Source organism: Callithrix jacchus, chromosome 5 (assembly GCF_049354715.1).
Source record: "Callithrix jacchus isolate 240 chromosome 5, calJac240_pri, whole genome shotgun sequence".
Lineage (NCBI taxonomy): Eukaryota > Metazoa > Chordata > Mammalia > Primates > Cebidae > Callithrix > Callithrix jacchus.
Window position 1 is genome coordinate 143,388,701 of NC_133506.1, and position 13,323 is coordinate 143,402,023.

At 38.2% G+C, this 13,323-nt stretch overlaps 1 protein-coding gene across 1 annotated transcript in view; it reads right to left on the bottom strand.

Annotated features, from left to right (window-relative positions):
* The window catches only part of MIPEP (mitochondrial intermediate peptidase), a 164,521-nt gene that overhangs the window by 108,208 nt on the left and 42,990 nt on the right, over window positions 1-13,323 (bottom strand). The window contains exons 11-14 of the mRNA XM_002748900.6: window positions 5,675-5,828; window positions 3,682-3,759; window positions 1,941-2,145; window positions 620-729 (exon numbers count right to left, since the gene is read on the bottom strand). Of these exons, the coding sequence (XP_002748946.3) occupies window positions 620-729; window positions 1,941-2,145; window positions 3,682-3,759; window positions 5,675-5,828 (547 nt within the window). The remainder of the gene's footprint in view (window positions 1-619; window positions 730-1,940; window positions 2,146-3,681; window positions 3,760-5,674; window positions 5,829-13,323) is intronic.

Below are 13,323 nucleotides of genomic sequence, written 5' to 3' on the forward strand. Positions count from 1 at the left end.
TAATCAGAATTCTGAGGGAGAGGAAAGAACACATCTTCCAACATACATGTGGACAGTAAACAGCAAAATGCTGACAACTTACAGCTAACAGTGTAAGGTATCTCACATTTAATTCGAAAATCTTTAATATTACAATGCATCATTAAAATCTAAGCCTTAAAATTAAGGAATTTTCAGATCAAGCATCACAGAGATGCTAAGCATACTGGCAAAATAAGGCACTCAGTTCAGTTTTATGAGACAACATAAAAATTCAGACCAACAGAATAAGTATTCAGAAGAAAGGTTTTTTAGAAGTGAGACAGGCTTGAATGCTTATTCTAACACAAAGCTTGTTTCTTCATCTGGAAAATGGGGATAAAGTGCTTTCCTTATGGGATGGTTACGAGGACTAAATGGTAGATTACCAGGCTTATAATAAAGGATCGCTATTTTTCAACACACGACTATATGCTAGGACTATGATTCCATAGTTTGGAAACAGAAAAGATAGGGAATCAGGAAAAAAAGAAACAATAAAACGTTTGTTACTAACAGGGTGAGTTCTGAAGAAGTAAGAAGAGTTCGGCTTATCCAGGATGTCGCCCAAAGGACAATATGACAATATCACTGTTCCTACCTGCCCAGTCTGATAATGTCTGGCAAACTGGTTAACTACTCGATAATCATTTGCAAAGTACTCCATCAGAATAGAAGGAACCTCAGCAAAATCAGTAGGGCACCTGGTCCCTGAAACAAGGAAAAAAAAAAGTTGGCATGAATCAAATCAATATATTTATCTTACTTTTTATGTACCCTTTAAAATTTTATTTGTACTTCTGATGAACTACGATAAGCTTTAATTCATTAAATCAATATTTTGCTTCTATAAAATTATTGTACATATTTGCAGAAAAGTTTATTATAATCCTATATATTTTCCTTTATATCAAAAGTAAAACAAAATATTTGCACAGCTGCTAAAACACCTTATAAAGTAATAGCTCACACCTTTTACAAACAAACCTGTCTTCAGCTATGCTGGCTATACATGCAACACAAATTAAAACATTTCTAATATTAATATAGCATTTGTATTTAGTTCACTAAATTCCATTACCTAATGCTTTTATCCTTCCTTTGTTTTACAAGTACTTTATATTATCCATTTATTGCTTTTTGTAACAAAGTCAATTCTCAGTGAGGAAAAATAATATTTTAAACTCAAAATTACTTAAAGCAACAAATCCTGTAAGAAATTTTAATGACATTTAATGATTCTGTTCAGCCCACCTAAAGTCTTTTCTGTACCTTCTCCTTGTCCAAAATACTGTGTGTAAAGTTAGTTAATAAATGCTGGATGCCAACAATTTACTAGTGGTCTAACGCTGACCATATGTGACAGTGAGCTTAAGACTTAGGATAAGACAGCGAAGAGGAAAAGTCTGTAATATCATAAAATATGGCCACATAACAGCATTAAAAACTGCAAAGCAGAACTAGAATTTCACGTGGGGAAAGTATATGAAAAATTAATAGGACTTCATCTTACTTTTTAATCAAGCTTTATTTTGTTTTCTGATTTTGGATTTAAGGAGACACCATTCATTCACTTACTTATTAACTCTGTGGTAGGTATTAAGGAGATACCTTTTTATTGACACACACATAGCCACAAACTTAAATTCAATATAAAACACTGTCAAATGTAAAAAGGAACAAACTTGAAAGACAGATGGGTGAGATTATTCCCTGGTGAAAGCTGTTAGCAAGGATAAGAAAAGCACAGGAGGATCAGGCTGCACAACCATGGGGCGGGCAGGACGAGGCAATCTGAGATAAAGACCACAGGACATGGTGAAATGGCCACATTTTCCAAATGAAAAGCCCCTTTCCCAGTATAAAAGAAAATATATGTTTGTATAGGATTGTAGTAAACAAAAGCCCTCTTCATGGCTCACCAGTGACGTGTTGGTAACGAGTTCGCCCCAGCATCGAATGCATGGCATGTCCCATTTCATGGAAAAGATTTTCCATCATGCCAGGAGTTAGCAAAGTTGGAGAACTCTTTGAGGAACGGGGAAGATTTAGCATAAGGACTACAACTGGGAGTTGATAGTCTCCATCTTCCTTTAATCTGCCTCCACGGATTGTGAAATGGCAATCCTTTAAGAATCAGAAAACATAAAAGAGGAAGACAGTACTCGGCAATCTAAAGAGTAAAACAGTTTCAGTGAATATAAAATTTCACCAAAATGTGTGAGAACAAACTTTAATTCTATTCTTATTGTTTATTTATGTACATATATACACCTTATTCTTATCCTTTGCAACAACCCTATGCAGCAGGTTTCTCACTTTTCAGGTGAGAAAACTAAAACTAGTCTCAGAAATATTAACACATCCAAGGACACCTAGCTAGAATTGCCGCACCTTGGCTCCGAACCCAGGCTGACTATCAGGAGCCAGGGCTCCTAATCACTAAAGGTGAGTCTCCACCACCCACCCATTTAAGCAACGAAGAAGGACACTCGCCTCAGAGTCTGGTGACCTGCACCCTGTTGTAACCTTTCACACCTACTAGCCAAATCATCTTGGAAAAGGATTTGCCTCTGCAAGCCTCATCTCTAGAATGCTTCCTTGTCAAATCCCACAGTGGCTGTCCAGATTTCATAAGCTCACATCTGTTAAAATCTGTGCTTTGGAAAGTGTGAATCACTATTCAAATACAAGGTACATTATTTCTGTTATAACTTCTAACCTAAACTCTTGACATTTCCCATCAAGCTGCATGAAACTGCTAAAGCTGACTGGCTGTCAAAGCTGGCCCACAGCTAAAGGAAAGGAGATGAGCTGCCTCAAATCTTCCACATAAGGAGCTACTTGGTGGTTGGTAAGGTTTCCACACGGAATATCTACTGCAGTTTTAGACCTGTCAAGTATGGAAAAGAGCTAAAATTTGGGAATCTACTCAGAATGTATGCCTTCAAATCCTAGCACTTCTGGCCAAGTAACTTAACCTCTCTGGCCTCAGTTGCCTCATAATGTGAGAACCGAGTCAAAAGGTTGAGGTGGACACTAAAAGGTTGATGTGTATAAAGGACTTAGTGCACTGGTTGGCAAAAATAAGGATTCATTAAACATCAGCTGCCATTTATTATTACTGTAATTAATACCATGACCCAGGTAAAAGAGACAAACGCAGACTGACGTCATTATTTCCATAAACTTTTTAATTTTAAAACTCTATCTTAATATCAAATGTATATATTTGGTAACCATCATTAATAACTTTTTTTTGTGTGTGTGATGGAGTTTCGCTCTTGTTACCCAGGCTGGAGTGCAATGGCGCGATCTCAGCTCACTGCAACCTCCACCTCCTGGGTTCAGGCAATTCTCCTGCCTCAGCCTCCCGAGTAGCTGGGATTACAGGCACGCGCCACCATGCCCAGCTAATTTTTTGTATTTTTAGTAGAGACGGGGTTTCACCATGTTGACCAGGATGGTCTCGATCTGTTGACCTTGTGATCCATCCGCCTCGGCCTCCCAAAGTGCTGGGATTACTGGCTTGAGCCACCGCGCCCGGACTATCATTAATAACTTTTAAATATCATGGAATTTAAAAAATAATACAAAGTTCATGTTAATACATATGAACTGCTGATGAGCTCTAGAGAGACCAGTTTGTAAAGAAAGAATCACCTGATGTGGTTTGTCTGCTCGCTGAAAAAAATCACAGTAAATGTACCCCAACAATCCTTCAGATTCATGAACGACAGCCTAGGAAAAAAAATTAAATTTAGTGGTAAATGAGGCCATCCAATACTCTACAAGTAGGACCATGTCCCTAACACAAGAATCCGTGTATTAAGCATCTATAGCCACACATATAGACATAATTAATGTAAATTTTAATTACATTCTATATCCCACATTATCCCAAGGTAGACTCTCTTTTCCTCCCTATCCTCTTCTGCTCCATCTCTCGAATGATTTTGGTTTGAGAATTCTGTGTCCAGGAGAGAAAATCCTCCTCATAAGGGCATTTTGTCCTGAATGCCTATCCTCTCCAATACCTTTACCAACCACCCACAAGAGTTGGGAAGAAGTGCTGGCTGGATAATTTAAGCAGCAAAATTATTTTTTCCTTCAAATCCTAGAATGTCATGATACATGCCCAAGCAAATTACAACCTTGAATTTGAAAACGCCACAATGGAGCTCCCAGCTTGAGTTCAAAGTCATCCATATAACTGTCCCCTCTCCGAGAGGCATAGCTTATAGGAGACTCAACTGCTACTCTCCATCTTGCCTTCTTTGTCCTTTCAGAATTTAGGGATTCCATCAAAGAGAACCTCAATTTTGTGCTTTAAAATTACTTGCAAGTATATATTCATTGTTCATCAAATATCTATTAAGCACCTACTTGGTGCCAGGAACTCTTCAAGACACTTGGGATACAGAGGTGAACAGTGCTGGACCTCAGTGGAGTGCAGACTCTGCAGTTCTGGGGAAACCTCGTAATCACCTGCATTTTGTCCTCTCAGTTTCCTCTTACAAGTTTTTCTTTTTATTATATCTCTGCATTTTATCAACCTCTATCTTTTTTGGAAGTTTATAATACAAACAGATATCGAGGTAAATCAATGCAGTGATGAACGTCTTCCCACCCTGACTCTCCTTTCAATCCCACCGCCATACCTAACTCTACACTCACGAGACATGGCCGAGAGACAAGGAGATTGTTCGTATTTCTTAAAATATAGTGAAGAAAGCACAGTGTGGTAAGCACGCTAGCAAAAATCAAACAACAAAACAATACCACACCTTAGTGACTAACACACAGGTCAACAAAGCCTCAAATCCTATAAGGAAAAATGTTAAATATTCATGCCTCAAATACAGTAGGCCCTCACAGGAGAAGGATGATTGCTAGGCTTGAAGTGACTATCAAAGAAGTTAAATAAATCAGAACATAGGACATAAATTAATATCTGATGCAAACATAAACCCCTACAACATGGGATGGGGGTTGGAAAGAAAAAAGGTCTCTCATGTAATGGATCTGAGAATTAACCAAACGGAACAAACAGCACTGAGGTACATACAAAGTAATGAATAATTTTTCCATAACTACCATTTGTGAATATATGAAGGTGCTTATATATTCAACCTTCTATCAGGTTCCTAAAAAACTTTGTCTTTTTTTCTTTTTTTTTAGACAGTGTCTTGCTCTGTTGCCAGGCACAATCCTGGCTCACTGCAACCTCCACCTCCTGGGTTCAAGTGATTCTTCTTCCTCGGCTTCCCAAGTAGCTGGGACTACAGATGTGTGCCACTACGCTCAGCTAATTTTTGTATTTTTAGGAGGGACGGGGTTTCACCATATTGGCCAGGATAGTCTCAATCTGTTAACCTCGTGATCTGCCCGCCTTAGCCTCCCAAAGTGCTGGGATTACAGGCGTGAGCCAGCATATCCCACCCTAGAAAACTTTTTTAAGATAACTCTGCTATTTTATGTTTAGATACTTTATACAGTGTCCTAAATCAGAAGTGCAATTTAGATTTTTTTGTGAAGCAGAAATAAGGCAGGGGACACAATCAGGGCAAAGTTAACGTAAAGATGAAACTGCTGTTGATTCAACTCCCAAATTGAAAGGCTAACGCATGCAGCTGCAGGCTGAGCGGGAGCTCACCAGTTTCCGGACATCTTCACTCCACACCTCTCCTTTTGCAGGCTGCTCTGCATATAACGAAATCCCCAACAGTCTGGTAAGCAAAATATTCAGGCCTTCCATGCATGCTCCAAGAGAGAAAAATGGGCAGTATAGGCTGGGCTCAATATTATACCTATGAGAAGGAAGAGAGGTCAACAGCATCTTTGTTTATTTCAATTTCTGAAGGTAAATTCAATTAACTTTTCATTTAACACTTAAGATCACTGGAGCTAAAGAAGGATTCAAACATAAAAGTGTCTTTTTATCATTTGAGGGGTTTTCAGACACAGTTTTCTTCAGAACAACAGACTGATTATTACGAGTGTTAGCAGTAAGTCAGTAACTAAGGCAGATATATCATTCCCTAATCTTTGTCCCTTCCACATTATTCACTCTTTCACTAACCCAATTAATCACTGTCTCAACTGCTCACTGTATACATTCCTTATCACATTTATATGCAAAATACAATGTTTCAGTTATAATGGTAACTCTCATCTGATGAGTTATATTCTAGAGACTTGTGACATATATCATATAAATATTAAATGAATACAAATCATGAGGCATAGTAAGTGAATTTAAAGTGCTCATCCAGTAAAATATTCATTTATGAAAAAAATGCCTGGAATATAAATAATCAGATCTTAACTTATCTGTTTTATAGTTACATATCTTAAATTAAGGACAACATAACTGCTAAGGCAAATTGTTCTTCACCCAAAAATAATTTTTTATGTTCTACATATTCCAACATAAATCAAAGCAAACCCAAAATATGTGATTTGAATGTTAGATTTGAGCCATTAAAAGTCAAGCCAAAATGTATAACCATAGCCAAAAATAATGGCTCTAGAATATTGTAGGTGCTCATTAACTTCTACCTTTTGGGATTACCAAAATATACATTTTTTTCAATTGACTATGTGATTCTAGAATTCCACAACACTTCATTCCACAAAATAGAGTTCTTACAAATTTATATATAAAATATATACAAACTTATATTTACCACTAAATGAATGAGTTTAGTAAGCGAACATAAATTGCACAACAAATGAAATTTTGGCTGTGGACATCCACAAATTTACACCTTAATTTCTGACTGATTTTTCGTTTAACAGAAATCTTAGTGTTGGAAGAGACGTTCACGATCCGGTGCCCTCCCCCGCTGGTTTGTTCACTCAAGCATACTCTCAGCAAACCTGCAGCATGCTGGAGGAGAGGAATGAAGAGCTTTTGTGTCTAAGCAGCTGGCACTGAAGGAGGCAGAGATGTGAACTAACTACACTGTGTCCCAGGCTTGGGGCAGCGGGCACACAGGCGGCACTCAATAGGCAGTGCCGAAGGATGAATGAATGAACACTGCACAATGAGAGAGCAAAGGAGAGCGTGATTACTGTACTTGCAGAATGCAGAGTAGCACCAGGGAGTGCGTCTCAGGAAGGAATTAAAATACAATCTGTAGGGCTCTGTGGCTCACGCCTGTAATCCCAGCATTTTGGGAGGCCGAGGCAGGTGGATCAAGAGGTCAGGAGTTCAAGAACAGCCTGGCCAACATGGTGACACCCCATCTCTACTAAAAATACAAAAATTAGCCAGGTATGGTGACAGGTGCCTACAATCCCAGCTACTCGGTAGGCTGAGGCATGAGAATTGCTTGAACCCAGGAGGCAGAGGTTGCAGTGAGCTGAGAATGTACTCCAGCCTGGGTGATAGAGCGAGACTCCGTCTCAAAACAAACAAACAAAAAATAGAAAGAAAAGAAAAAGGAATCAGACTTTGCAAGGCAGGGCTGGGATGAGGAATGGAAAATGGGAATCGTAATAGGAATTCTAGGCAGAAGCAACAGCGTAACTAATGTACGATGACATAAATTAGCCTGGTAACTTCTAGAAAGGATGTGGTTAAAGATGAAGCAGTTCCCAAAGCAGGGATACATGGAGAAAGAATGGGACTGGAGTCTGGAAAAGGCAGGCGGGGTCAGAAAACAGAGGGCCTGGTCTACCAGCTGAGGAACTAGAACCATATGCCATAGGCCGTGGCCTCTAAGCTTCCTCACCAATGTACAGTAAAATAACTTTTGAGTATTCAACCTTCTACAAGTACATTTATAAAGTATGTGCATGTGGCATTTTATTACATTGCAAAAAGAAAACATTTGTATAAGTTGAGATAAAGAAAAATAAATATACACAGAATTTCTATTATTTTTATGACTATACTCTCAATGAATTGCTTACAGATGCCATGTGGGAGACAGCTTCTGTAGGCCACAGAGGAGCAGCTATGTTTTCCGGAACACTGCAGAGTGGACAGCATGGAGGGTGGGTTGCAGGAGGCAGGGAGGGCTGACAGGACAGACTTCCGGGCTTCAGAGGGGAAACTGACAGAGGGCAGTGGGGTCAGAGATGACCGTGCTTTTCCTTTGAGATGTAAACATGTCAGGACCGTGTGAGTGATTCGATGTGGAGGGTGATGAGAAAGACGGAACAGTCTAGAGTAACACTCAGGTTTCTGGCTTGGACAAGTAAGTGGATGGTAGTCACTGTATCAGCACAATGAACACAAAAAAAGGAAGAGGGGAATCTGGTGTGTTTGTGAAAGAAGAGAGGAGGGTAAGGTGAACGATGGGAGGATGGAGGGCTAATAAAAAATAAACTCTGTTTTGGAGACACCGACTCTGAAGATACCCTGATATGCTGGACACTCAGGACACCAAAGCTGACGAGACCAAGGAGACTTCGCTGACCAGGTGTTAGAGCCGGAGAGGGAGATATGCCATTAGGGGAGAGCAACGTAGGCCGAGAAGAGGGTAAATGGCAGACCCCTGAACTTCCAGAGCCGGGTGGTGGGAAGGAAGACAGAGGACAGTTCAGAGCAACTGAAGAGCTGAAAGAAAAGAGAGCCATGGAAAGAGGGAAGAAAAGAAATGATAAAAGGAAGTAGTGCAGGCTTGAGATTTCCACTCCTGCACATGAAGAACCTGAAAGTCACCACTCCACCCTAACAAGCAGGAAGCTGAACAAACTGAAAATCAAGAATCTTGTTAGATTCAGCAGAGAATCGAGGACACAGAGCAAACTGCTGCTCCAAAAACTGGAAAGACAGGCAGGCAGACACAGAGAATCACAACTTACCAGAGCAGAAACCTCCCACAGAAACTACTACCAAGGCAAGAAAGTTTAAACTGTAAGTGGCAAATTGCTGAAGGCTGGGAGGCGGCAGGTTTGAGAGTTAAAAGCTTCAGGGGTGCCCAGTATTCCAGGGAATCCCACCCTTCTATGAGTTTCACCTTCAGAAGTCCTACAACAAGTTCTCATTGTTAAGATCAATAAAAATTCTCTCATGTTTCCATCAAGAAGGGAAAAATAACCATTTTGATTTCCACCAAAGCATTCCATTTTTCTTAATAAGATCCTCAAAAGAAACTACTTTACCAAAGCCTAACCAGCCTGTGGGAAGGGAAACACCAACCCAAGGCTCCTCTAGTGTTACGTTTCACCCAAGGAGGGAGGGAAGAACTGAGAAGCACTTGTGAAGGCCACAGCCCAGGGACTGAGATCTGATCACCGAGCTACAGAACGCAACCCCTCTCTCCACTCTCTACCACACCATCAGTAATGCTCCTGTAACAACAGGAAATACAACTGAAAGAATTGCACCATTCAGATCGAATTTAAGAAGTCTCTAGGGAAACTTAAAGACAAGAGAGGAGACAAAAATGAGACACTAGACAAAAGCTTAGCTTTTGACACCACAGCTACTGCAGTAACACAGCCTAATCCCTAGAAAAACATAACATTTCCCACTAAAAACCTATTTACCTCAATTCCTTTTACGTAATGAGTACATCATGTCTAGGTTTTAACAAAAAAATCCAAGGCACATTAAAAGACAAAAAAACACACAGTTTGAAGAGACAGTAAACGCCAGAACCAGACTCAGATGTGGCAGAGATGCTGGAATTTCAGACTGTCAATTTAAAACAACTATAATGAATAAGCTAAGTGCTCCAGAGGGGAAGAGTAGACAACATTCAAGCACAGATATGGAATGTACACAGAAAGATGGAAACTTAAGAAAGAATCAAGAGAAAATGCTAGAAATCAAACACACTGCAATGAAAATGAAGAAGGCCTTTGACAGGCACATCAGTAGACTGGACACAACTGAGGGAAGAATCAGGGAGCTTGAAGAAATGTCAGTAGAAACTTCCAGAACTAAAATGCAAAGAGAACAAGAATGAAAAATACAGAAGAGATCATCCAACAATTGCAAGACAATTACAAAAGTGTAATGTACACATAATGGGAATACCAGAGAGAGAAGAAAGAAAAAGGAACAAAAGAAATATTTAAAGTAACAATGGCTGAAAACTTTCCAACGAATCCAAACTAAATACAGACACCAAACCACAGATCCAAAAAAAATCAAAGAACACCAGGTGGTATAAATTCCCCTCTCCCAAATATATCAAAGTAAAGCAGAAAATCAAAGACAAAGGAAAAAAAATCTAGGGCTTTGGAGGAAAAAAAAAAATCACCTTACCTATAGAGGCGCAAGAATAAGAATCACATCAGCCTTCTCTTCAGAAACCATGAGAGTAAGAAGAGTGTGAGGTAAAATTTTCCTTCCAAGGTGGGAAAAGAATTTCTTAGACAGAAATTGAGGGAATGTGTCACTAGTAGATTTGCCTCGGAAAAAAATGTTAAAAGCAGTTCTTCAGAAAGGAAGGAAATGAAATAGGTCAGACATTTGTATCTATATAAAGGGCATTAGAGAAGGAATATGTGAAGATAAAACAAAATCTTGTTTTCGTATCCTTAAGTAATCTAACATAACATTTTTTTCTAAAAATAATAATAGCAACAATATGTTAGTTACAGTAATACCTTATGGATCAGTGAGATATATGGCAGTGATGTTACAAGGGTCTGGAACAAAGAACTGAAAATACTTTGTTGTATTATAAAATACTACTTTTAAAAAAGCAAGTTCTTTGAAAATATCAATAAAACTGTTAAGCCTCTTGCTAGGTTAACTTTAAAAAAGGAGAGAGAGAAGACAAATGACTAATATCAGACATGGAAAAGGAACATTACTACTGATCACACGGGGCATTAAAAGGAAAATTAAGAAACACTATCAACGACTCTATGCCCACACATTTTATAACCTACATGAAATGAACCATGTCCTGGAAAGACAATTACCAAAACTCATGCAAGAAGGAGATAATATAAATAGGCCTATATCAAAGAAGTTAATTAATAATTAGTAACTTTCTAAAACAGAAGACAACAGACCCAGATGTTTGGTGAGTTCTACCAAACATATAAGTAAAAAATTATGTAAAGTCTTTACAATTTCTTCCAGAAAACAGAAGCAGAGGGAATACTTCCTAATTCATTAAATGAGGTCAGCATTACCCTAATACCAAAGCCAGACAAAGACATTATAAGAAAGGAAAACTACAGACTATGTCTTATGAACGCAAATGCAAAAATATTTTCTCAACAAAATATTATCAAATGAAACACAACAATCTATAAAAGAATTACACACCGTGACCAAGTAGGCTTTATTTCAGGCATGCCAGGCTGTTTCAACATTTGAAAATGAAGTAAGGTAATTCATTACATGAACAGGCTGAAGAAAATTCATATCAATAGTTGCATAAAAAGCATTTTTAAAAAATCCAACACTTATTCAAATAAAAACTCTGAGCAAACAAGAAGAGCTTTCTGAACTTGGTAAGAACATCTACAAAAGAACCTACATTTAATAACATAATTATTATGTAGGAACATAATGAAGGAAAACTAGATGCTTTCCTGCTAAGATCAGGAACAAGGCAAGGATGTCCCTTCTCATCACTCCTATTCAAGACCATATTGCAAGTCCTAGGTAATGTAATTAGACAAGAAAGGAAAATAAAAGTGATGGAGATTGGAAAGAAAAAAATAAACCTGTCTGTTTGGAGGAAACACAATTACCTATGTAGAAAATCCCAAAGTGCTGACCAAAAACCTCCTGGAACTAACAAGCAATGACAGCAAAGTTGCAGGATACAATGTTAATATAAAAAAGTCAATGGCTTTCTTATTGATCAGCAATGAACAACTGGAATGTGAAATTTAAAACACAATATTTTTTATGTAAGCATTAAAAAGAAATCTGTATTACTCTAACAAAAAATGTGTAAGAGCTGTATGATGAAAACTGCAAAACTCTAAAGAAAGAAGTCAAAGGAGGTCTAAATAAATGGAGAGAGATTTTACGTTCAGGGATAAGAAGACTCAATATTATCAAGATTTTTGATAAAGGAGCAAAGGCGATTCAATGTAGAAAAGACAGTCTTTATAACAAATAGTGCTAGGACTGGACATCCACATGCAAAAATAAGTCAATTTTGACAAAGACCTTATACTTTTCACAAAAATTAACTCAAAACGGCTCACAAACCTAAATGTAAAACGTAAAACTATAAAACTCCTAGAAAATAACACAGGAGAAAATCTAGCTGATCCTGGGTTTGGTGATGACTTTTTAGTTACGCATCTAGTTGTGCATTTTACAACCAAAAGCATAACCCATGATAAAAAACTGATAAGCTAGACTTCATTAAAATTAACAACCTCTGCTCTTGAAAAACCAGTTAAGAAGATGAAAAGATAAAGACAAAAGGCAAGAACAGACACTTCACCAATAAAGATCTACAAATGGCAAATATACACGTGTGAAGCTGCACAATGTCACACGTCATTAGGGAATTACAAATCAAAACAACAAGCAGCTACCACCACGTGCCTATGAGAATGGCTAAAATCCAAAACACTGAGTGTACACTAAACGCTGACAAGGACGTAGTGCAATAAAAGCTGTCATCCATTGCTGGTGGAAATGTAAAATGATACAGCCACTTTGGAAGACAGTTTGGCAGTTTCTTACAAAACCAAACACACTTTTACCCTAAATCCAACAACTCTGCTCCTTCATATTAACTAAATGAGTTGAAAACATGTCTACACAAAAACCTGCGCATGAATGTTTGTAGGTGCAGGTTTTATTCATAATTTTTAAACACCTGAAGCAACCAAGATGTCCTTCAATGAGTAAAAGGATAAACCACCTGTGGTACATCCAAACTATGAAATATTAGTCAGCAATACAAAAAAATGAGCTATTAAGCCATCACATGTCATGGAGAAACCTGAAATGTACAATGCAAATGAAAGACGCCAATTTGAAAAAGCTCCCTGTTCTAGGATCCCTACTGTGTGACATTCTAGAAAAGGCAAAACTATGGAGACAGTAGAACAGCAGTGGTTCCCAGGCACCAGCAGTGGGGCTGGGGAACAAGAATAGACAGGTGGAGCAGAGGGGAATTTTAGGAGGGAAAGTACTCCATGACAGAAAGATACATGTCATTCTTCATCTGTCAGAAACCATGGAGTGTTCAACAGAGTGAGCTGTAATGAAAACTACGGACTTTAATTATTATCATCAAATGTGTCAAATGCACCGTAGTAATGAAAGCTGTTAATGAAAGGGAAAACTGTGAGGGGGAAGTAGCGATTTATGAAAATTCTCTCTATAAACCTAAAAGTTCTCTGAAAAATAAA